General features: G+C 40.6%; 1 protein-coding gene across 12 annotated transcripts in view; it reads left to right on the forward strand.

The window, feature by feature from the left end:
- Positions 1-25,977, forward strand: part of GRIP1 (glutamate receptor interacting protein 1) — a 798,871-nt gene that overhangs the window by 675,919 nt on the left and 96,975 nt on the right. For 6 of the 12 annotated variants that reach the window (XM_056130719.1, XM_056130715.1, XM_056130718.1 and 3 more), the window contains 5 exons: positions 1,868-2,037; positions 7,999-8,154; positions 8,805-8,960; positions 20,684-20,870; positions 21,451-21,596. In XM_056130719.1, the coding sequence (XP_055986694.1) occupies positions 1,868-2,037; positions 7,999-8,154; positions 8,805-8,960; positions 20,684-20,870; positions 21,451-21,596 (815 nt within the window). The remainder of the gene's footprint in view (positions 1-1,867; positions 2,038-7,998; positions 8,155-8,804; positions 8,961-20,683; positions 20,871-21,450; positions 21,597-25,977) is intronic. The other 6 variants (XM_056130720.1, XM_056130723.1, XM_056130722.1 and 3 more) reach the window with 4 other exon arrangements.

Genomic DNA, 25,977 nt, shown 5'->3' on the forward strand with positions numbered 1-25,977 from the left:
GTCCTAGGATTATAGGCTATACTTGGTTGGGTAGTAGAGAAAAATTTATTATGCTCCGTGCAGAGAAGTCATAGGTTTCCCTGAATTGTCAACAATCCTGCCATCATGCAGTCTTATTCCTTCCTAAATAAAACCTTACCTTTTAAAATTGTGCTAACTTTCAATGCCTTTTCAGCAGTTCTGATTGTTGGGAGGAAATTCTAAACAATAATGGCGCATCTTTTGTCGAAATAATGAATGTAATCGAAGTAGAGAGTTAAGTAGAAATCATCTGCCTCATAGACATCGGGAGGGGTGGGAGGGAGGGTATATTGGGGTTCTTGGTGGTGAAAAATAAGTACTGGTGAAGGGAAGGGTGTTTGATCATTGTATGACCGATACTTAAACCTGAAAGCTTTGTCACTTTTCCCACAGTGATTCAATAAATAAATATGACCAAAAAAAAAAAAAGAATAAAGACTCATAGAATGGTCAAAAAATAAATAAATAAAATTGTGCTAACTTTAAAGAGAAGTCCTCTCTTCTTGGAGTGTATTAATTTTAGGGTTTCATAGCCTTCAAAAGTCCCCGAAAACAATATTCATTTTCTGTAACAATAAAAGCAAAGGACCTTTGACCTGAAAAATTTCCCCAACATCTTGGACATAGAAAGTAGAAGTTGCAGCATGGGAATGGGGGTGGGAGTGGGGGAGGGAGGGTACAAAGGCCGTGTACCTCCTAGTAATTATTTTACAGCTTCTCTCTAGTAAGAAAACCTTCTCTTTCCATGTTTTTGGGTGCATCCACATGGAGTTATGTTTTCAGATGAAAGAGATGACTTGACATGTTTTTGTGCTGGGAAATGGACTGTATGCTCGTGGAAGCATCTAATGCCCAGTGTCCCCGGCCCATTTTCATGTGTCCTTCCTGGGAAAACTCCCACTCTGACACCGCAGCCTGCAGCAGCCCCTGTGATGGCTCTGTCCACAGTCCACTGTCATCTCACCCCCGACACCCACGATCCTGGAGTCTCTCGAATTCGGTGGTGCACAATGCTTTCATTTTCTCCCAGTGTTTTCTTCCCATTCCACAGAGGGTAACCAGCTTAAGAAGCTGTCCACTGGATTGGTATGCGGGGATGTTGACCGCTGTGTTTGCTTTTCTAAACTCATCAACTAGCCAGTCTCTTGGCTCAGCAGGAAGTAGCCTCGGGTCCCTGCCACCCCAGCTCTCCCTTCACTCACCAGGCAGGCTTCTGCTGGTACCCGCTTGGACTCCTGCATAATAACCATTGTCATGGAGGGCTTTGGGACTAATAAATGTTTACCGCCAGAATAACAAAATAAAACACATTAATAACAGAACCTTGAGATCCGGGAGCTTGTAGGAAAGGATTCTGAGAAATTATTAGCTGACTCTCTCCCTCCCCTCCCTGTTTATTCTCATTCACACGAAAAACAGCGGGAGATGACCCTATTCCATTTCTCCTAGGCCCATCTTGAGATTCTAAATATTTACCAACTCATTTGTAGATGGAACCACTTAGGAAGAAAAATGACAGGGAAAAAAACCCAAGGAGAAGCATTTTCTTGTTCTCCCTTCCTGCCTACTTCCCCTCTATACTGACCCCCACTCCCAAATAACACATTTCTTTAGGGACAAGTGGAAAACATTCCTTCAGATTGTTTTCGTATTAATCTAAGGTTTTACATCATTTCTGTTCCTAGACAAGGACTTAACATTTGACAGATGGTGTTTCCTAGAACATTCACATTTTTCCTTTTTTTTTTTTTAAGAAAATGAAAACTGTAAAACTTTGACTAAGAAGGACTTGAAAGTCACATTGCAAAGAGAGGTCCTTCATGGTACCAAGTTTCTCCTTTCCTAGATGTGGTGCACTGCACGTAGGGGACCACATTCTGTCCATCGATGGGACCAGCATGGAGTACTGCACCCTGGCAGAAGCAACCCAGTTCCTGGCCAACACCACCGACCAGGTCAAGCTGGAGATTCTTCCCCATCACCAGACCCGCCTGGCCTTGAAGGGACCTGAACATGGTGAGAGGAACGAACCTTTTCTCTTCCCTTTGCAGCCATTGCTTCCTTTAGGAGAATTAGGCAGGAAGACCCGAAAGTTTCATTCTGCCCTTATCACTTCTTTTTAAAGTAGCCAGTAATCTTTGTTTATTCTTCGTTGTCTTCCTAACCCACCTACCTCCATCTTTTTCAAGCTGTTTGTAATTTACTTGAGATCACCAAATTGAGGAAAGAAATGGGGTTGGAGAATGCTTCTTAGAATTTTCAAGCTCATGCTATTTGACATTGTAAAAAATGTCTTTGGTGCAAATAGAGTGTAGAGAGAAGGGAAATAATTTGCTGTTATTCATACTGAATTTACACTTAACTTGAAGGACAATGAAAGTAAATAGCAAAAGTCTGACTTTTTAAAAAATAGTTTTAAAGTGGGAATTAATAGCAGCCCCCTTCAGATATTGGAGGAGAAAAAATAATGTAGGAAGGGTTGATTTTCTCTGTTTTTTGTCAGAACTGTTTTTCTTTTTTCTCCCTGAGGATGGAGAGCAGCTTTTCTGAGTCTCTGTCCTGAGAGAATCGGGGAATATGCTCTATTTATGCAACATGAAGTGTCAGTTGTGATTGTCAAACATATATTCACATATATGTTTGCTGAGTATATACCATTCACCTGGGCATCTTTAAATAAAACCTGGTGCAATAAAAAAGACTTTGAGCCCAAAATCAAATGGAAAAAAATTAAAAAAAGAAACCCAGACTCTCCAATGGGCTATTTGTTCCAACACACAGCCCCCTTTTTTCCCTGATATTAAGTGCTTTCCTTCCTTTATTCCTTGAATTCAATTCCTCCCAAAGCCTGACTCTTACTGCCAGGGGGCCCAAAAGAAGAGCACATTTTTGTGGGTTTAAAGAGAGAGAAGCATTTTCTCTGGAATTGAAATGTTCTTTCTGAGGAGGTCATTTGTTTTGACTCCCACCTCCTAAAACACACCATGCTTTCCCACAGATTGGGTGGTAGTGAAGGGGCGGTGGGATTGGGGGAGGGTAGGACCAGATAATTTTCATACTGAATGAGTCAGCTAGATGCAACCTTTTTAATTAAATGGAACTTAGCCCTGGAGCTAATGAAAATCTCTAGTACCACATTACCTTTATCAGATTTTAATTTTGCACATTGGAGTAGAGAAAGGATGTTGCATAGGCATCATTTCATAGGTTATGAAAAGCAGCTCAGCCTCATTGGGACAAAAAATGCTAAAGGACAGTAGTGATCCCTAGTCAGGCAGGCCCAGGGCCTTTCCTGTGTGCTGGCTGAGAGGGAAATCTCTCAAATTTTAGTGATATCTAAATCTTTGAGTTTGATGTACGGTAGGTGTAAGAAAGCACAGTAGGTCTTTTCTTAGTAAATTCTGATTATCATAAGTCAACAGTGTATCACAGACTTTAAAAATGTCATCATCTCTAGCACACATAATTACTTTCCACTTTCCTTTGTTTCATTACAAATATGATAAAATTTAGCATGGTTTCCACCTCAGAAAATAATAAAATATTTTTACATGTTAAGACAGTTCAAGCAGATGAATTTTTATACTGAAAGTAGAGAGACCAAGGGGGAAAAAATTAACTGTAAAAAAACTGATGTTTTTTGTGATTATAATAGTAGTTGAGGGATTAGTGATTTTGTCTGGCTTCCACTTCTAACGCTGTTACCCTTTCTGTTGAACATTGGTCACCATCTTCCTTATAGCAAACAAGCATCTCCCCACAATTTATGTTAAAACAAGACTGCACTTCAAGGAAAACTAGATATTGGTGCTTAAAAATAATTACATCAAGGTAACAAGGGAAAAATACAAAAAATATTTGTGTTTATAATGTCACAAATTCCCGTGTTTGCATGTTGGGTTTTACCCTTTTCCCACAAGAAAGATATGGTTCTTTTTCACGTCTCCAATGCCTTCAACAGCGTGTGTTTTTTCCCAAAGGTAATTAGAGTTAGAACATTTCTCAAATTTTGCTTAGCAGCAAAGCATCCACCACAGTGTTTTCAAAGGAATAGAGAAATCAGCCCTCAACTAAGAGGAGACCAACTTGCTCTTCTCTGTAAATAACAGCATTTAAGGAACTAACAGGGAGGTTAGAATTGGTTCCCACTGAGGGTGTTAAAATGACATCAGGATTGAAAGGAAATGTTGACCTTGGAAAAAAGACTGTGACCCAGGGGCAGCACACTTACTATCAGGAGCTCTTCATCTGAGGATTATTGCTTCCACCCTCAGACATGCCACACAGGACAAGAGGATACCGTTACAGAGAACAGACACATGATCCTCTGTGCCCCTTACTTTGTAAGGCTTCAGCAGTGATATCATCATGGAATAATGTCAAAGGCATAATATTTTCACTGGCTGTTGTGTCTGTCACAACTTCAGAAACACCCGGAGACCATGTAACTGAGGGCAGAGACTCCAAGCCAGACTCCAAAACTTTGATTTCAGCTCCCTAACTCAGACCTTAGTGACCCAACTCTTTTAGACCTCAGTTTTCTCATCTGTAAAATGGCTGTTATTATGTGAGCTATTTTATAAAAAATGGGTGGTGTCAGGTCTATGAGTAGTATTCAGTGCAAGTTGAATATTATTTGTGGATGTGAGTATATAAAGGCTCTTGCAAAATGAGAGTGGGTCAAAAAGGTAACAACTTAATTTTAGACTTAGATACTTTCCTCAGATAACAGTACCAAGTCCACAACCATAAAATAAATTCATCGGAAGTATTTATTCAAAATAAACAGAAACTATTTTCTCTGGCTTATGTTAAGTTTTGAACAGTTTGCACTCATTATCCAGGTTACATGTGATACAACTTAGTGCATTATCTTAGTCAAATTTTGTCTCTTTATTATTTTATATGATGAAGATTTTATCCCCATTAAGAGTTCAAAGACCCTTAAAGTAAAGGTTAGGATCATTATTTAACCTGCCTGCATTCATTAGCACAATGTCAGGCACACAATAAATAGAGTATCTTCTTCTCAATTTATTAGTTGGACTTGCCAGTCTTCAAAAATTATTTTTTATTATTTTCAAAATGCACTGCACTGCACTGCACTGTCATCCTGTTGTTCATCAATTTGCTCAAGCGGGTACCAGTAACGTCTCACAACAAATTGTGAGACTTGTTGTTACTGTTTTTAGCATATTGAATATGTCTCGGGTAGCTTGCCAGGTTTTGCCTGCGGGCGAGATACTCTCAGTAGCTTGATGGGCTCTCGAGAGGGGCGGAGGTTGGCCATGTCGGCCGGCCGTGTGCAAGACAAACGCCCTACCTGCTGGATGTAGAATTCTTGAAGTCCACTCCTTATACTTCACTTGAATCATAATCGTTATTTGATCTGGATGACAGGATGACAATAGAAGGGCTGTGTGTAGACTAACCAGACCCAGAAATAACTGCTTTTTCCTTTAAGCAAACAGAAGGAAAGTTCTTAAAATAGATGAATATAGTGAATACAAACACTTTAGGGACTTCCTTTGCATTATCCTTTATCACAAGGAGAGGAATGTGGACAGATGGACACTGGTTGACATTCTTATTCACTGATGCATTCATTTGTTTATTCATACATTTGGTTATTATGTACAAGACCCTTTCTGGTTGTCCTGACTCAACCAATAAGCAAGACAAGTAGATTCCTATTTCTATGGAATTTACACTCCAGTTACAAGAGCCAGCCATTCAAATTCCATCAAATAGGTCAAACCATTTGAGAGAGTAATGTGGCTTTGAAGCACACAAACTGCAGTGCTCAAGCCTGGGAGAGGACTGCTGCTGCAGCCAGCAAGGTCACAGGAACTTGAGGATGTAGCACCTTACTCTGAAACCTACGCAGTGAGCAGGGGCCAGCCATGGCAATATAAGGGAGAACGTGTTAGAGACAGAAAGAAGAGCAAGTGCAAATGTCCTGAGACAAGAAGCAGCCTGGCTTATTCAAAGGACAGACCTGAACTACTGTGGCTGATTCAGTTGGTGATGGGCAGAGAGAGGAGAATAAAGAGATGGTGGAGGGGAGCCGTACTTTGATTCTCTTTGTTCTTGTATCCATCTAAGCAACTTAAATGGAAGCACATTAATCTAACGAATTAATCTAAAAAATGTAAAGATTTTCCTAAGGGTGTTGTGGATAGCAGAAGTTGGGCAGGTAGGACGTGAACTCTGAATGCAGTGCAGTGGAACACATAGGGAGATGGGACTTGAAAATAGGATAGAGCACAGGTAGAAGTGACACTGGAGGAGAAGGAAAAAGCCACATAGTTCAGGATACAGGTCAATGGTGGCTAAAGTGTTCTTCAGATTTCTAACTTATTCTCTGAACATAAGTATGCAATGAGTGATATTTGTTGAAAGATGCTTTTACTTACTTTAAAAGACACTTAATTTGTGGGTAAGTAACTAGTAGTAGTGGAAAAAATAATATTATGAGCATTGTATATCTTAACTCATGTGTTTTGGTTCCAGGTAGCAGCACCACTCTCTGCATTTTATGCTATGTGTATGTGCTAAATTCTCACAGTCTTCATGTAAAGTAAATGCTTTCATGTTTATAATTGGACATATGAGGAAACTGAGGTCTAGGGAGACTGAGTAGTTGTCAAGAGTATATACAAAGGAAGAGCAAGAGCTGAAATAAGTCAGCATCTGCCCCAAGTAATGTCTATATTCGTGCTTTTCTTCCATGCCCTATCTCCTTCTGAAAAGGCTGGGATGTGACCAGTGAGGATGATACCACAGATGATGTAACTTACACTCTTTTTTTTTTGTAACTTCCACTCTTATCTAAATATCACTCCTTAAAATGCAAAGGATTTGACCCCCCTCTATGAATAAATACTGTGAAATAATTTGTATATTAGATCTCTAAAATTAGCATTTCAACAGTAGAGATATGTCTCTATAGTTTCTTATACTTTAAATTAAATGATGTTTTTATTATAAGTAACAGTTATAATGCTCATATTTTAGAACATTGGGTAAATAATCAAATCTCAATCAAATTAAAGTTAGAAAGAAAAGACTATATACATATTATATATATTTCTAGAATAAAAAGGTATCTACTAAATATATATGTGTATATAATATTTTTTTAAATAAAGGTGATACTAAAAATTGAAATAAATTGATTTTTTAGAATTTTAAGAAATTAGGATTATGTGAGATGTTTTAAGAATAAATTGTTCCTTCAAGGGACAGAGATGTAGCCCAGGGGTAAAATGTATGCTTCCAAATTTGTGTTCTGGGTTTGATGTCTAACACTTTTTGAAATGTAAATAATTTTTAAAGACCCCAAAATCATAAAGTATGTTGACACTTATTAAGATACAGATAAGATTCTGATGTTGATAGATGATGAGAATGGCTTATTACTGAGAAAAGTCAAGTCGAAGTGATGAATCGTAGTATAATTAAATGTCAGAGCAGTAAATTGTGATGTGTGACTAGCTAACCACTTGAAATCATGAGCCAATGTTATTTATTGTTCTTTGTTTTCTTTTTCTCAAAACAAGTGCTACTAACTGGCCAAGATTTGCAAATCTTTAATTACTAATTGTATGCCATATATCTTTATGGACTTGACTTTTTAGTTTTAAAAAAAATGTTTTTAATCTCTGCTGGGAAGCACATGGGGAGATTAGAAATTGATTCAATAGTCATCTTAAAGGACTGGGGGCGGGGGGAGGCTGGGGTAAGACATGCATTATTCTTGAGAGATGAAAAGTTTCCATCCCTGATGTTAATCATCTGCTTTGCTGACCACTGAGAAAAGGGTAAAGCCAGTAGATTTCTTTTTCTTTGCAAGCAGCTTCATTTTTTTAGTTACACTTTTTATTTGTGCAATTCAGTTACTTTTTCCTCTTTTTTTTTTTTTGGTTCTTTGTTTGTTTGTTTTTCTTATTTCTCATCATCACTTCATATGGGCAGTGAAAATTCAGAGGAGCGACAGGCAACTTACCTGGGATTCCTGGGCCAGCAACCACTACAGCCTTCACACCTACCATCACTATAACACCTACCACCCTGACCATTGCAGAGTGCCAGCACTGCCACTCCCGAAAGCACCTCCTCCAAACAGCCCTCGTAATGTTCCAGGCTTTCTCCTCCTGGTCTTTTATTGAAATCATATCCTTCTTATTCTTTCTTCATCTAATCCATTCTGGATTGGGCTTCATAAGTGTTAAGTGCCTTTTTTTTTCCTTTGTGTAATTACAGTTTCTCATTCTACCATTTCCTGAGTCTTTTTCTTTTCCGTTGGAAAGTGTGTGTGGTTGCGAAAAGATGAAAATGTTCTGAATGCTTTCTATGTGTTAGGGACTAACAATCCAGAATCATCTAAGGCCCAGTGTGTGTGTATGTGAAATCACTTGTGAAATTCATGTCAGAAAACATCTATGAAAGCAGGATCATGTATCTGTTGCACGGAATTGTTGTTTATGGAGAGATCCGTTTTAATGTTTGGGGCATTGCCTAAAGCAAAATTCTAAGAACCCCACCGTGCTCCATTGTGCTGCTGAGGGTGATGCAGTTCCTCGGGCATTTCTAGGCTCTTGTGACTAACAATTCTAAAGAGCTGTCTCTGTGGCTCCTGAGCGCTGGTCTCTGTGTGGTTGAGAACTAAACAGCCATTGCTCTGCATTGTGTGTGTCTTTCTGAATTGTTACTGGCCGGCAAGTGTGGCAGGCCCATGCCCTCCCGGGAATGCTCTGTGCCAAGTCTTCACTCTCTTACAGCAGCTTTGGTGTCTTCATCCTTCTCTCCTACCTCCATGAGTGCATACAGCCTGAGTTCCCTGAACATGGGAACTTTACCTCGAAGCCTCTACTCCACTAGCCCACGTGGAACCATGATGAGGAGGAGACTGAAAAAGAAAGACTTCAAAAGCTCACGTAAGTGGAACACTAGCCTTTTTTGGCCCAGAGAAAACGTGGACTGGTTGGAATCTTGGCTAGATGGAAATCTGTGAGGAGAGTGTTTGAAGGTGCCCACCTGATTAGGTAGATGCTAAGTTGCTCACAGCTTTGTGCCAAAGAACTGCTGAAATAATGCTTGTTGTATCTGTGATCATGATGGCAACATAGACAATTTCAGGCAGATTTTGTTTACACTATCTTTGTCCTTGTGTCATTTGAAATTTTTCTCTTGTTCTTTCAGTATGACAAAATAACAGGGATATGAGATTTCTGTTAAGCCTTCTTCCTTATATTATGGGTTGCTTTGAAAAATGAAACTTTTGTTCTTAGATTCTTTTTTTACTCTAAAGAAAATTTAAAAACACTGTCCACTTTTGATAATGATAAGAGCTCCATGCATTTGTTTGATATTGTTATGTTTCCTAGTAAATTATATTTCTTCTATTTCATGTCCCTCTTTTGCACTAAGAAAGCAATGATAGGTTTGGAAATGCCTTTTCAAACTCCTCCCTCTTCCTTCCCAAGATTTCAGGAACTTTACTGAGAATTGTACTAACATCTATTTATTTCTGTTGCATACCCCAATTGTAGAAAAATGAAAACGGAAAGTAATGTTCTTCTTTACAACAAGGATTCTTGGTCTAGGAATTCAATAGGGCCACCACTTGGGGTACTCAAGATTTGAACTTTATATCCATTCATATATAAAATGTTATCTTTATTATATGTACATGACAGACCCTTTGAAACTAAGAATATAAGAGCTGTAGATTTGGCTCAAGGGACTAGAGCACTGACTAGCATTTGGTAATCTCTGAGTTAGAGGCTTACCACTGCATACCCCATACTTAGTGATGCTGGTTCAGGGGCTGGTGGCCCACAACATCACTGGACCTAATCAATGAAGCACATAGATGGATTGAGGATTGCTGGGAGGACTCTGGCACTGCTAGGAAACCTTGCACCATCAAATTAAAAAATTAAAATTTAGGAAAATAGATGGTTGAATTTAGTAAAAATGTGAAAAAGAAGTTTCTGAAATGTTTGTTTCTTATATGACTATAAACTGTTTACTCTTAGAAGGAACTCATTTAAGCCAGTATATTGAACTGATTGGAAGCTTTGGCTTCAGATCCAAGTTGTCCAGATTGGCCCCTTTACTTTCCAGCTATAGGACATTGAACAGGTTTCCAAAACTTATTATATATTGGCTTTCTAAAACTACAAATGCAGATAATTATAGTTCTTAGTTCATTGGGTAATTGTGAAGAATATATTTATATGTGTGTATATAATGCATACATATTATAGTCTATATAATATATAGTATGCACATATGTACATATATAGTCTCATCACCAAAAGAGCTATCCAGGACAAGAAATACTCATGGTGTAAACTGTAATACAAACATAGATAGTGGGCTGTGAAGATAGTACAGCAGGTAAAGCACTTGCCTTGTACACAGGTAACCCTGGTTCGATCCCCAGCATTGCATGTGGTTCCCCAAGCACTACCAGGAGTAATTCCTTGGTAGAGCGGCAGGAGTGAGCCCTAAGCATCACTAGGTGTGACTTAACCCCACTCTGCTTAAAAGAAAATAGAGAGAGCCTGGAGAGATAATAAAGTGGGTAAGCCCCTGAGCCTCAAAAGAAATCCAAAAAAGATAGATACTTATATAATCTTTACATAATTTGCCTAGTAAAGCAATTGTTCCTACACAGTTGCTAAAGAGTAACACCATTTAAGCACTATTTAATTGCTTGTTATTTTGAATATTTAAATGTTAGCTTTTAAGCCTTGGATCTGAATGGTCACGTATAAAATTCCATTGAGATGCTCTCAAATTTAAGCATTTTCACGGTGGTTAAACTTTGGTGTAATACATAGGTCTTCAGTCTTCTTTACAGTAGCTTCCGGGTTTGCAGTGGGTATTTGTATATGATATTTTTTACATATAATGGCTCCAGGTGCAGCACTTATCACTGACAGAAACAGGCTAACAGCTCTCAGCAGGGAAGTGCAATTAAAATGAATTCATTAATATTCGTACTTATGCTTCAGTGGCTAAACATTTGCTTTTGTTAAGTAAGACTTGCTCTGTGGATTAAGGACTGGAATGAATTTGAATAAATGGCATTTGGCTATCTCAGGTTGATATTTACACATCTTAAATTTTGTAGTAGGTTACCGAGCCCCAGGCACTCTGTCACTGATACCAATTGCCAGCACCTAAGTTCCTTCTTAAGTCAGTATAGTATTCTTTAATAGTATAGTATAGTATAGTATAGTATAGTATAGTATAGTATTCTTCAACATGGTTGAATTGTAAGCAGAAACCTGGTTAACGAAATTTCTAGCTGTTTAGTGTGCTGTAAACATTTGCCATTATCACACCACAGTTATACACTTACCAGAATACTTAGAAATGTCTCAGGAGACAATACATTTAGTGTTTTACTAAAACTATAAGATTCAAAGAGCTATGAACATTTATTCCCACTTCAGGAGGTGGTAATGGTAGTATTCAAAATTAGGGGGAAAATTAGCACTTGGTCTCTATTATTTTTCTTTCTACAGTCACATTAGATGTAGAGGTTTACCCAAATATCCAATAATAAAAGTTTTATCACTACTCACACACTACCCTGGGTTGTTTCCACCACTTTATTTATGTCATTATTCTGTGCCACCAATTGCTGCCCTTTTTTTCTAATACTTATGTTTCTATAGCAACCAGACTATTTGTATAGATGGTGAATCATGGCAAAGTCACAAATACAGTAATAATTTTTTGAAAAGTCTCTGCAGTGTTGATTGAGGCCAGAGCCCACAATCTAAAAAGAGAAAAAAAAGAAAGAAAAACGACCTGTTTACATGTGTTTCTAGCACAGAGGAAAGAAATGTCCAGAAAAGAATGGAATTCCACCTCAGTGTTGAACACTCGGTGTCAGTGGCCAAAGGGACAGTACAGGGACATAATGGTCTGTGGATGGGACGGGAAAGGGCAGTGTTTGTTTCTCAGGCACTTCAGAATGATGTATCCCCCAGCACTGGGCTTCACAGAAAGTGTCACAAAGTCTTGGGGAAGCTTGTAGAGCCTTGTCACAGAGAGAACCCCCTTCCCCTCTCTTCCGGAATCATGCTAACCTTCCCCCATTGCCAAGGCATTTTGTTTCGTTGCCATGGAGCCCATGAAGCCCACTCTCCGATGGTGGCTGAGTGAGCAGCAGCTCTGTGTGATTTCCCCCAGAGTCTTCTGCTTCCAGCTTCTATCCAGGGAGCTTCAGTTGTCACTGCCTTCCCCAGCCTGCCCACTAAGTGGCAAACAAGAAGTTAGAAATTAGAACATAGTCACAGAACAGTTTTTGCCTCTTTGGTTCCTACCACTGACTGCTAGGGAGGGCACCACTGAAAAGAGTTTTTTTAAAAATGAAAAACTCTAAAAGTGTTTTCCCCTTCAAGAGACACCTGCAAAAGAAAGTGAAGTCCAAGGCTGGTAAGCATTTTTAAGTGACCATGCAGAAAGCCTCCCAAGGGATGTCAGAGCTGCCATCTGGAGGAGGGAAGCTACTGGTCAACCCCACTGTGCTTGATTAAGGCACAGATTGTAAATGAATGAGACTGATGACAAACCTGGTGTATTAATAAATTTTTGAGGTCCATTGCTTTTAATAGTTTTTAAATGTTTTTCCATATCTGACCATAAATTCCACAGCCTTCTAATTTGGGCAATATTTAACAGAGTTTTAAACTTTAGGAGCTAACAAGCTATCTTTGGTGACTTTCTCGATCTACGCTAGGAAAGAGAAGCATTGAGAAAGATGCTAAACCACAGGAGCATTTCATCAGATTATGAACAGAACCGTCCAAATAGGGATGAGAATAGGGAAGGAATATGAGGATCACAAACCCAACAGCGTTGGCTCACACCAATTAACGAGTATGTCATGCCATATCCAAACCTAGCACATTAGCCATTCAGTCATTTCCCTCTTTAGCGGTAAGTACACATGGGCATACCCCAGGCCAGAGCCAGGGCATTGCCAATACATCTGCTTTGGGGGAGAGAATTCATCCTACAAATACTTTAAAATTTCAGGGTTGTAATTCCTAAATCACCTTTATTATCTTTCATGGCTTGACCACACTAATAAAGTAGGAGCAACAAGCTTCCTTTTATCTTCCTCCAAGTAACTCTTTTATTCCTTCTGCTCCTTGTCTTACATGTACAATTTGTATGGTCTCCTGAGCAATTCCATGAGCAGTCCCTGAACACAAAGCAAGGAATCAGCCCCAAGCACAGCTGGATGGCCCTAGCCCCACCCCCCACACCACACCACACCCCCCTCAAATCTACGGTTTGTCTTTTTCATATGTGGCCTTATTTTCAAGATTATAATATGTGTGAATAATAAATGCATAGGCTGGAGCGATAGCACAGTGGTAGGGCATTTGCCTTGCATGCAGCCAGCCCGGGCCGAGCCGGGTTCAATTCCTCCGCCCAAGCTACCGAGAGTATCTCGCCAGCATGGCAAAGCCTGGCAAGCTCCCCCGTGACGTATTCAATATGCCAAAAACAGTAACAACAAGTCTCACGATGGAGACGTTACTGGGCCCGCTCGAGCAAATCGATGAATAACGGGAGGACCGTGACCGTGAATAAATGCATATAATTTTTTGGTTTGGGGTATATACCCAGCTGTGTTCAGGGTTTACTCCTAACTCTGTATCCAGGGATAACATCTGACAGTGCTCAGGTGACAATATGCAGTGCCAGAGATAGAATCAGGGCTGGCTGCATGCAAGGTAACCTCATTATACACTGTACTCTCTCTCCAGCCCAATGCATATAAGTTCAAGGGAGATTTTGCTGTTTCAAAGGGCAGATTCCTGCATGTCATAGTATTTTCAGAATTCATTATGAAGTTATGTATTTGTTAGATAAATTATAACTATATAATTAAATGAACCAATGTTTAACACATTTAAACTTCTAAATTAAATAACCTAGCAATATCATTTCAACTTGCCTCTAGATAGTTTATAAATTTAAGCTCCATTAATGAAAACTGTGACAACGCTCAGTTGTAGAATTAATATTTTTTTGAAACTTTTTAAGAAAATGAAATTTTTCAGGTATCTTCCCTGTTCCATAAAACTAGCAAACCTCTTCTGAGGATGTCTTCACTATATCCAACCTAATTGTCAATCCTACCTATCATTACTATTAAATGTATTCTTTCTTCTTCTTTCTTATCTGACTTAACAGTTCAAAAATAAGGAGAAACTTGTAGTTCACTTGTAGAGCACTTGCCTTGCATATATTAGGACCTGGGTTCAATTCCCAGCACTACCAAGAAAAGAAATTTTTTTCCCAAAAGTTTTTTGATCTCCAAATAGTTCTAATGTCTGTACTGAACTGAGTTCAAATGAAAAATTTATGAATGTGAATCTATAAAATGATTTACCAAATATTCATTTGAAGTCCAAGAAGCTTCACTGGTGGCCTGGGAAATAATTCAACAGACTGGAATGCTTGATGTGCAGAAGCCCTGGGTTCAATTCCCAACACCATCTGGTCCTTGAGCAGTGCTAGCACTGGCCCCAGACACCATGCTATGAGGTGTAGCTGCCAAGCACTGCCCAGATTGGCCCCTGAAACAAAACTCAAAATAACAACACAAAGCTTCACCTTTCATGAGGGTAGAGTCAATCATGTGCAAAATAGGTGCTTTCCTCATGTTGTATTCCTGCCTGCTATGAGGACTAACCAGAAAGAAATGCAGCTCTCCATCTCTGTGCAGAGAGACAATGGTACCTTTTACTGGGTTTGTGCACTGCCAACAAAATGTGTGCTCTGGAAACCAAAGCACAGTCAGCATCTGCAAGGCAGAGGAGAAAACATGATCTGGATTGATCCCTGAGAGTCCATATGTCAGACCTTAAAATTGTAGGTACCACCTATAAAAAGCTTACTTTCACTCTCCCTCAATAGGCTGCTTTCAGCTCCTGGATATTAATCTTGCTGAGAAAGAACAAAGAATGTATTTCTTAAGAACTGTATCTGGGATCTGAGAAATGGCTAAACAGGCTGGAGCATGTGCTTTGCATGCAGAAACCCTGGGTTAGAGCCCCAGCACCATATGAAGGGACCCCCAAATACAGAACCAGGAGTAGCACCTGAGCATTACTGAGTGTGGCCCCTAAAAAACAGAACATTTCCCTCAATTCACCTATGTAAATGACCTTCTACCACTCCTCTGCCATGTCTGCACAGTACCAGAATGATCTACATAGTAGAAAGCAGGGTCATGAAAATGACATTAGCTTCCTATGGGCTAGAGAACCATATACTATCCATGAGGTGTAAGTCCTGAAAGGAAGAAAACATATATGATATCACAAAACCATATTCACTCTTCAACTGTTTGGCATTTGTTGAATGGTGTAGGCTCTGGGATTTCATAGATTAAAAGGTCTGATCCCAGTCTTGAAAGACTCTAGGTCAATGAAGAGATAGGCGGGAAAATAAAACCTGAAAATGCTGAAATTAAACCATGTATTAGAATTGTGAAAATTAGAGAAATAAGTTCCTCCCTTTGACCGGATAAAGCAGGAAAAGGGATGATGAAAATCTTTGGGAAAGGATCCTGAGGCACAGTATGTGCAAAGTACATACAAAGACATGGGTATAGGCACAGGAAGAGAACACGAGCGCAGAAGGACATGAAGACTATATGGACAGGAGAAAAGGACTTACAAAGAGGCTGCATGCCCTGCAGGAATGGAAGATTTTGCTCTATAAGGAGTAGAGAGATATTGAAAGACACTAAATGGATGACCTTTAAATCTTCAAAAAGCCACTTTAGCATAATTTGGAGGCTATTTATTAACTTGTGAGGAAATGGCATTACTTGGAAGTCTATATAGTAATATAGTAATGGTGAGAACCTACTCGGAGGCTGGCTAAATTTGATTTCATCATTATCAAGAGAAAAAAAAGTAAAAATCCTCCGTAGATATAGAGACACAGGCACACATATAAATACATATAGATCATCTAGCAATAATATATATGTATAGAAATTTCTGGGCATGAGAAGACCCAGAATGCCTGTTCAAATAAAAGGCCAGGGAATGTGGTTCTGTGAAAGAACACCTGCCTTACCTGTGTAAGGTTCTGAGTTTATTCCCTAACACTGTACACAAGCACATGCACATCATGCGTGCACGCGCGCACGCACACACACACACACACACACACACACACGCATACACAGAAAGAGAGAGAAATAGTGTAATAGAATTATCCAAAGAATTTAATTAAAACCTGAATTTACTGACATTATAGACTAAAGATGGGATTTATACAATATATATTCCTCCAGTTTATTGAAAGGACTCAGCAGTTGATTGAATTTGAGACAATGGAAAGCTATGAGACAAAGGCTGATTTGAGATTTTAAACTTGGGGACTAGATACAGAATGTTTTCTATTTATAGAAATAGAGATTTCAAGGAGGAAGAGAAGATGATTAGCACTGTAGCACTGTTTGTCGATTTGCTCGAGTGGACCTAGTAACATCTCCATTGTGAGAACTTGTTGTTACTGTTTTTGGTGTCTTGAATACACCACAGGGAGTTTGCCAGGGTCTGCCGTGTGGGCGGGATACTTTTGGTAGCTTCTTGGGCTCTCTGAGGGGCAGAGGAATCGAACCTAGGTTGGCTGTGTGCAAGGCATACACCCTACCCGCTAGGCTAGGATCGATATTTAACTCATTGAAAATATAAAGCTTCAGGCTAGAATACAGCAGGAGGGTATTTGACTTTCATGTGGATGACCCCAGTTCTATCCCCAACACCCTACATGGTCCCCCAAGCCTGCCAGGAGTGATCCCTGAGCACAGAGTCAAAAGTAAGCCCTGAGCACTGCCGGATGTGGCCCAAAAATAAAATAACAATAAAAGTGCAGAGATTGTAGTGGCAATGAGGCATTCTTGTCAAAGGAGTTATCAAATGAGGACATTTATCACTGGAGCTTGAGAAAAGCTAGAGACTAGAGAAAGAATTTGAGAAGTTATATATCTAGAAGGTCCTATTCTAGAAGCATTGAAGTGAAGAAGAAAGAAATGTGAATAATAGGAGTTAGGAAGGGGGGTTATTTGAAGGGGTGTGTTTTGGGCCACACACAGAATTGCTCAGGGACTATTCCTGGCTTTGTGCTTATAAATGACCCCTGAATATGTCCCAGGCACCTGAATATGTACCTTCTCCCCTGTACTGTCTCTATAATCCCAAGAGTCAGAGTTAGGACAGAGTCATAGATATTTCTATATTTGGATCTGGAGGCAGACGGAGGCAAAGGAACTTATAGGGACTGAAAAAGTTAGAAACTAAGAATAAAGTCTCATCAGACATGAGAGCAATTTCTGAAAGAAAGAAATTATTCCCAAAGCATGTTGCTACAGATGGTTAGAGCAGATGAGGCCATAGATTTCAGCAATCAGGAAGTCGTTTTAGTAAAGGGTAAAGGGAGAAGTCACATTTTCAGCAGTTTTGGAATCAGTACAATCTAGGAAGAGGTCAGAAAGGTAGGAGCATTGAGTTGAAAAGTTAGAAAAAGCAAGATTTGTTTGATTCCAAACCCAGAGGAGTGAAAAGGGAAGGATCATATCCAAAAATACCAAAAGGAGGAGTTTGTATTGAAATAAAAGAAGGGTACATCCTCTGAAGCAGAAAGAGGAAAGAGAACAGAGACTGAAACAGAAAAATTGAGAAGTATGTTTAAGGAACTCTAGTCAGATGGTTGAATATTTTCAGTGTTATAGCCCATAAAGAGTCAAGTTTGACCATGGTAAGGGTTAAATATTTGAGACAGAGCCTGTGGGGTATCAAATAATGTGCCAGTATTACACAGCAAAAGAATCTGGACCCCATAGAGAATAATATGGATTTACCATAACTTCGAGCCCGGCAAGCTACCGAGAGTATTCAATATGCCAGACACAGTAACAACAAAGTCTCCAATGGAGACGTTACTGGGCCCGCTCGAGCAAATCGACCATAACTTCCTAATGCCTTCTTCAACAGCTGAGAACATCCATAGAGTTGATTAGGTATTATCAAAGAGCACAGAGTACAGAAAAACACAGAATGTTTAAGACTTGATTCTCACACCAGTGGAATGTCACCAGGATCAAGTGGTACATGGAAAGAAGTGATGGTAGTAAAAGGCTTCAGACTACTTCCCTCATTCTCTCATGATGGAGGAGCATCTCGGGGTCTTCCATTCTTCCATTCCTTCAGGTCCTGACCTGAAGTGGCTCTGCCTTCATCTGCAGCACAGAGGCATCCCATACACATTTCACAGGAGGGGGAGAACTGTTACTAAAATATTGTTTGAAAAACCACTAGACATGGAAGAAGTGAATGGAAATGAGAGCAGAAGTCATAAAAAGAAGGAAGTTAGATGGCTGGAATTGGGAAGGATGGCAAAGAAGGACAAGAGAAGGACAAGGAGGATTTGGACATTGTGATCTCTGAGGAGTCCAGCATAGTGTTCTCTTGGCAAAGAATTGAAGGAGGGTTCAACAGCAGTGAGAGAACCGAAGAACCAGAAAACCAGTGTGTTAGGAGATTGTCACCTCCTAGGGTATTAAAGACTCTTAGGGTGAGGGAAAGCAACTGGTGAGGAAATAGATTGAATAAAGTTCTGAAGTCTGTGTGGAAGCAGAACTAATTGTAAAAGTATAAAATTGAATAAAGTTCCAAATATTGGTTTGGAATTATTTTGAAAAGGATCATGCTTGGCAGTGGTCCAGCCCTGTTGTGGCTGCAGTACTGTCAGGAGGAACACAAGGTACTGCAGATTAGAACTGGGGCTTCTTTATGAAAATCATGCACTCCAGCCTTCTGGGTTATTTCCTTAGACCCCCACAATTGGAGTTTTACACAGGCAAGTTTTGAAGTAAAAATTATTGCATGTAGAGAACAAAGATTATTAAATCTCTCTCTGTTATTAAATCTATTCTGTTGTAGGAAACATCAAGACTCTCCCTCTCCCTCTCTCTCCCTCCCTCCCCCACCCCTCACACACACACACACACACACACACATTCTCTCTCTCTCTCTCTCTCTTGCTCTCTCTCATGCAGAGAAAGTAAATCAAAATGATTTCTGGTTGAAGAGAGTTTTGATGTATATGGTACAATGGGGTTTCAGTTACTGTGTGACTGTGTGAGGGCCAGAATACCCTTTTCTGGAGTAAGTTATAGTTCAGCAGAAACCCATGCAGGCAGAGTTCACTCATAGGTCTATAGGTTCCCAACGCTGAGGGACAGGCCCCCAGGTGTGAGACAGTCCTTTTGTGAATGAGTTGGAGATGGGAAAAATACAAACATATACCTAGTAGCTCAGATGAGAAGCAGAGAAAGGAGTGACTAGGAAGTGACAGAGTTGTCTGAAGACCCAGTGGGAATGAACAGGGGTTCAAGAGACCACATTTAGGAGTAAGACAAGTGTAGAGTTTAAAGGAATCCATCAGGGGCTGCAGTGATAGTACAGAGAAAAAGGCTCTTTCCTTGTATGTGACCAACCCCAATTTGATTCCCAGCATCACATATGGTTCCCCAAGCCAGGAGTGATCCCGGAGCATAGAGCCAAGAGTAAGCTCTGAATACAGCAAGGTATGGCCCCAAACTAAGAACACTATCAAACTGGAGAAGTCACACTAAGAAAAATAAGTCTGAGGGAGAAAGACATGTACCAGATGATCTTATTTATAGATGATATAGCAAGAAACAAAACTAGAAGATTCAGTGGCCAATGGGAAATCATCCCATGAAGTCTAACCTAAGAACTGAGGTAACCAAGGAATGAGGGTTGGAGAAACACTCCAACAGTCAGTGGTGGAGAGATTTGAGCATTTTGGTAGTGAATGTGGTGTGGTAATATTGTATCCCAAATTTACACTGTTGTGAATTTATGTTACCTCAAGAAATAAATGAATAAAGAAGGATCATAATCAACATATGTGGTCACCTACATTTCTAGAAATGTGAGGTTCTAAGTTTGGTCCTGGTACCACCTGGGTTTTTTGGCACCGCAGAATTGCTTAGGGGAGGCCCTTATAAATTAAAATGCCAGCCAAGAGCTAAATTATGGTCCATTAACTGAATCCCTTCATCACGCCAGGAGGCAGACTTTGCGTCCTCAAAAAAGGTTAGATTGTGAAAAGCGTAGGCTCCTGGTACAAATGATTAAAGTGGGAAAGTAAATAACACAAAACATTTGACCAGTGAGCCAAAACCTCTCTTCCTGCGTAGGCAGGAGATGAATTGCTTACACTGGTCCTGCCCAACCCCAAGTATCTCAGCTGGTTGCTTAGCACTGACTGCTGGACCAGAAATCTGGTAACGCGACCCCAAGGTCATCATCTGCTACAGTTCCCACAACTGCTCTCCATGTAAGGACAGCTCAGCAGAGTGAAGGGGGCAGGGGAGATGAGGAATGTGGCAAGTATTGGAAGATTCCTTTATCTTACTCAGTTCTGTCAGGTGATTTGCTGGAAGAACCAGATAGAACCTCCTGCCATGACCATGAACTTCTGTTCAGAGACATGGTCTGTAGCAGCATTGCCCTCCCTCCCCATGCCTGCTTCAGCCTAACATCATTCTGTTTCCGATTTGCTCCTCTAGTGTCTTTAGCCTCCAGCACGGTTGGCCTCGCAGGGCAGGTGGTTCACACAGAGACCACAGAGGTGGTGCTGACGGCAGACCCTGTCACAGGATTTGGGATCCAGCTGCAAGGCAGTGTGTTTGCCACGGAGACGCTCTCTTCTCCACCTCTGATTTCCTACATTGAAGCTGACAGCCCCGCAGAGAGGTGAGATGGTCTCTTTCACTGTATCTTCGGTTCTGCATTGCTCAGGCCGGCTATCTTTGAATGGCCAATAAATTATTGAATAGCACTCAATGTAGAAAATGCAAGATGTAATGAACTCTGTTCCAACAATAAAATTTTATATTCTTGATCAGGTCTGAGGAGAATAGCAAGCATGGATGCCTGGAGCTAGCAGATTTTAGTCTATCCAGGACTGGAGGCTATATTAATGAAAAAGAGAGGGAAAAAACTCAGGAAAAAAAACCCTGAAGTTCAAACTTTAATAATTTTTCTGCCATAAGGGAATGTATATTCATCATGGTTTGATCTGATTGGTTCAGATAAGATTATAACAATACTCTGTTGTTGAATTATTGATTAGCTGTCTGCTCTACACCTCCCTTGCTCACATTTGTACCCATGACAGGCAAGAGACCACACATGGCTGTTGCCTGTGGTATTGAATAGCAAGACCAAACACTTGTGCTCTTTTGAAAGGATCAGACTAGGGAGTTTGGAAAAATTCAGACTATAAGTAATTTACACTCTCTCTCCAACCTCTGCCATGTGTTTCTAAATTTAGATGTGGAGTGCTACAGATTGGAGACAGGGTAATGGCCATTAACGGAATTCCAACTGAAGACAGCACCTTCGAGGAAGCCAATCAGCTCCTCCGGGACTCATCCATCACGAGCAAGGTCACCCTGGAAATCGAGTTTGATGTTGCAGGTATGATCATATCATCTCAAGCCAGCAGCACAGTCAGGAGCGGGCTGCATGTGAATTATTTGTATTATGTGGCAGAGGAAGCATATATATATATATATATATATATATATATATATATATATCACATACGTTGAAGTTGTTCTTTTTTAGAAGGTGTCATTTTGAATTGAGCATTATTTTTGTATTATACATTAAAACATCACTCAGAAGAACAAATGAAAATAAATGTGACAAAATGAATAAATGATTGCTGCTATAAAGGTGATAAAAAGAAATCATGCAGTTCTTTCAGACTTTTTCATATTTGCTAGAGAACCCATATTCTTCAGTCACAGGGACAACAGCTTCTCTTTGACCCTTGATCCTGCAAAGACTCCATGAAAGTTCTATAGGGAACAGTCAAGTTCATTAGGTGGATTTATACAAGCTCTCTAGGTAAAAATGTAGTCTCTACTATTGAATGGATACTTGTTTAAAAGGACAATTCCGGATATGCCATAGCCATTACACTGAATCCCGAGCCAAGCTATTTCATTCAGGGCACTCAGTAGGGGGGGTGGAGGGGTGGGTGAGTCCCCTCCCTGCCCCAAGGCATCCAGCCCTAGCAGCTGAAAAACTCCAGAGCTCAACCACCACCATGCTCACGGCTGCTCTCCACACACTTAAGCGGAGCTTCACCCATCAGTGAACCTATTCCTGGACATCTTGTACTTTACACCACCAAAATACCAAGAGTAGCACACCATGTTTTATGGGGTTTAAAATTGAAGACCACCAATCTTAGGGGGAAATATATTTATATAGCTATAGATATAAGCACAAAAGTCTCAATCTTTAACAACATGTAAAGTAAGCCCTTATAGAAGGGCTTAATGTCTCTAGGTGAAATACAACAATCTTCACACACCTTTCTCTAAGGAAAGTTTTTTGGATCATTTTTAGTGGTTTATTCCTAACAAACAATACAAAATAAATTATTTCGGTTCTGCTTTGGGACAGTGGTTGGGATTCTGGATGGAAACATAGGAAATATGGTGGTGGGAAGGTGTAATGGTGGTGGGATTGGTATTTGAATATTAAGTGCAATCAAATATTGTGAACTACTTTATAAAAAATAAAATAAAATGTAATAAAAATAAATAAAATAAAATAAAATGACAATTCCAAGGAATGATTGGAGATATAGTATACATGTTAAGGCACTTGCCCTACACAGAGCTGAGCCGGGTTCAATCCTTGGCACCACATATAGTCCCCTGAGCACAGACCCAGGAGTAAGCCCTGAGTATAGCTGAGTATAGTCCAATACCTCTCCCGTCCCCCTCTTCCAAAATAACAAGGAATTCTTTCCTGAAGAGTTTTAGTAGAGATCAAGACTTGCAGTGAGGATTGAACTCAACTCCAGTAACAGCAGGAACATGTAGATGACTGAAGGGAGGTCTTGTCATCAGCTTAAAAGGGAGGTCTAGTCAGCAGTATGTGAGCTTTGGAACTAGCTCACATTTAACCCAGTTATCTCACTTCATAAAAAAACTGTCTCACAGATCCAGTGACCATAACCAATCAGCAAAAAGTTCCCTGTGACATAAAAATCACATTATCCCAATAAGTATTTGCTGACATTGACAACAGGTCAGTTGTTCTGTAACAATGGAGACACAACAGTAGACAGGAAAAAGACAATAAAAGACAAAACAAAAAATCCTGTCTTCATGAAATTTGTATCGCAGCAGTTCAGAAGGTTAATGTTTAGGGGCTGGAAAGATAGAACAGCAAGTAGGATGTTCACCGTGCACGTGGCTGACGTAGATTCCATCCTCAGCATCCCAAAAGCTATTCCTTTGAGTGCAGAGCAAGGACTAGCCCCTGAGCATGTCTTGGTATTCCCCCTCCCCCAAAAAATACCCACAAAAGTTAATGTTTAGGGGCTGGAGCGATAGCACAGTGGGTAGGGCATTTGCCTTACACGCGGCCAACCCGGGTTCGATTCCCAGCATCCCATATGGTCCCCTGAGCTACCGCCAGGAGTAATTCCTGAGTAACCCCTGTGCATTGCCAGGTGTGACCCAAAAAGCCAAAAAAAAAGTTAATGTTTAAATTCATAAATAGAAACTTATTTGGGGACAGAGCTTTTCCAGGTAGTACTCTGGGTGAAGATCACTCTCAGAGATATTCAGCTGGAGATTCAGTACTCTGGCCCAGGAGATTCAGTACTCTGGCCCAGCAATGCATGCAGCTTGGGTCCTGCAATGCTGGGACCTCCAGAGCCACAGTACTTAGGCACTGGGATCCACGCGAGGTCAAGGATCAAACTCAGGGCATGTGCATGTGAGGTAGGTGCTCTGGCCCTTTCTATTATCTCTCCAGCCCAACAACCACACATGTAGACAGTAGTAAGTACTCTGAGGAAAATAAAGCAAGAAGTTAGTAAATGGCTTGCTATTTTTATAGGATGACTCTCTAAGGAAGTGCTTTCGGAGCAGAGATTTGAAGGTGGAAAAGGAACTAGCCTTTTCAAAGTCTGGAAAACAGCATTGCAGGAAGAGGGAGAATTTTGTGTAATAGACATGAGCCAGAGTAAGTTTGGTGGGTTTGAAATACGGCGGAAGGACTCTGGCTAGAATGTGAAAGGGAGCATATTTTTTTTAAATTTGGGGGCTTCCAGCGGTCCTCAGGGCTTCACCATGCAGTGCCAGAGATTGAACTGAGGACTCTGTACATGCCAGGCCTGTGAACTAGCCCTGTGAGAGATTTCCCTGGCCCTGAGGATAAGATTTGAATGTAGAAATAGGCACATCTTTGGGTGGGAGAGGTTGGATGGACAAATAATGCAGTGGCTTGGGAAAGAACAAAAGAAAAACCTTAGAGTCTTTCCCAGGTGTAATGAAGTCATTAAACATTTACTGAAGGCAGTGAGATAACCCACTGACTATTGAGAAAGCACCTTCTGCAATGTTGGGGGAGGGAAAGATGGTAAAAGCAAAAAAACAGGAGCTGTAATAGCTGGACACGGAATGACAGTGTCTGGGAGACAGTACCAGACACAGTGACAGTGGAACTTAGGATATGACTTGTGGCAGAACCCAGAACCGACAGCACGTGCTTATTGAGCAGATATGAAAGTTGAGAGAAAGGGAACGTCGAGGGTGATTCCAAAAGAACAGCTGCTTAGACAGAGGTGTCCTCAGGAGAAGCAGCCTGGGAGTAGGAACTGGGAGATAATGAAAAGAGTTCTGTGTTAGATAAGACTAAGCAAATCTGCTGTCAATACTCAGAAGCCAGGACAAGCATATTCATTCCTTAATTCAAAAGACAATTCCAGAGCTGCAGTTACTTAGTGCTCGGCACTGTTAAGTTCAGACCACTGAAAGAGAAAATAGAAAGGATCGGTTCCTTCAAGAAGTTTCTAGCCAATTAGATAAGAGCAAGACTAGCCGGAAGATAAGAATAGACTTGCCAAATGTATGCTGCCACTAGAATGTTGCAGAAGACGCCCAGGAGACTGCAGGCTGGGTGTTGTGCTGGAAAGCAGAACCGAGGAGGAATTAACATGGCAGTGACTGCTGAGGGCACTCTGGGGAGAGAGAAGTGGGGAGAGGGAGAATGAGGAGGGACTCTGCTAACCAATACTAAGGGATAAATAGGGTTAGTAGCAAAGAAAATAAAGAAGACGCACAGAGAACTGGGAGGAGATCCCCAAAAGCTGGTACTTGGGCTGCCCAAGAGTTTCGAGGCAAGAATCATGACCAATGGTATAAAGACACTCCTGAAAATTTAAGTAATGAGAGGCAGGGAATTTCCAGTGGAGCTGGGAATTAGGAAGGGAAATGTTGCAGAGTTGTTTTATGGATCAGAGGAGAAAAGGCAAATGACAGTGAGCTGAGAGGTAAGGACAGTTGGAGAAAGCCAGAAGGACCATGTTTTCGGTCTGCCAAGAAACTGGGGTTTAGAAGTGGGGTTGGCAGGAAAATTGTAGTGAATGACTGAAAGAGACTGGAGGCTTTCTGTGGGATGATTCCCTGAAAACCTTTGTAACATTTAGTGACAGACATGTGTTCTATTTCTTGTTGCCTTATCCTCTAATCAGTGGTTTTCCGTTTTGCCCTTGGGCACATTAGGCAATACTAAGAAATGTTACTAGTGGGACTGGAGTGATAGCACAATGGGAAGGGCGATTCCCAGCATCCCATATGGTCCCCTGAGCACTGCCAGGGGTAGTTCCTGAGCGCAGAGCCAGGAGTGACCCCTGTGCATTGCCGGGTGTGACCCAAAAAGTTACTAGAGGGGCTGGAGTGATAGCACAGTGAGTAAGGTGTTGCACGAAGCTGATCCGGGTTCAATTCCCAGCATCCCATATGGTCCCCCAAGCACTGCCAGGAGT

Source organism: Sorex fumeus, unplaced genomic scaffold (genome assembly GCF_029834395.1).
Source record: "Sorex fumeus unplaced genomic scaffold, SorFum_2.1 ptg000081l, whole genome shotgun sequence".
Classification (NCBI taxonomy): domain Eukaryota; kingdom Metazoa; phylum Chordata; class Mammalia; order Eulipotyphla; family Soricidae; genus Sorex; species Sorex fumeus.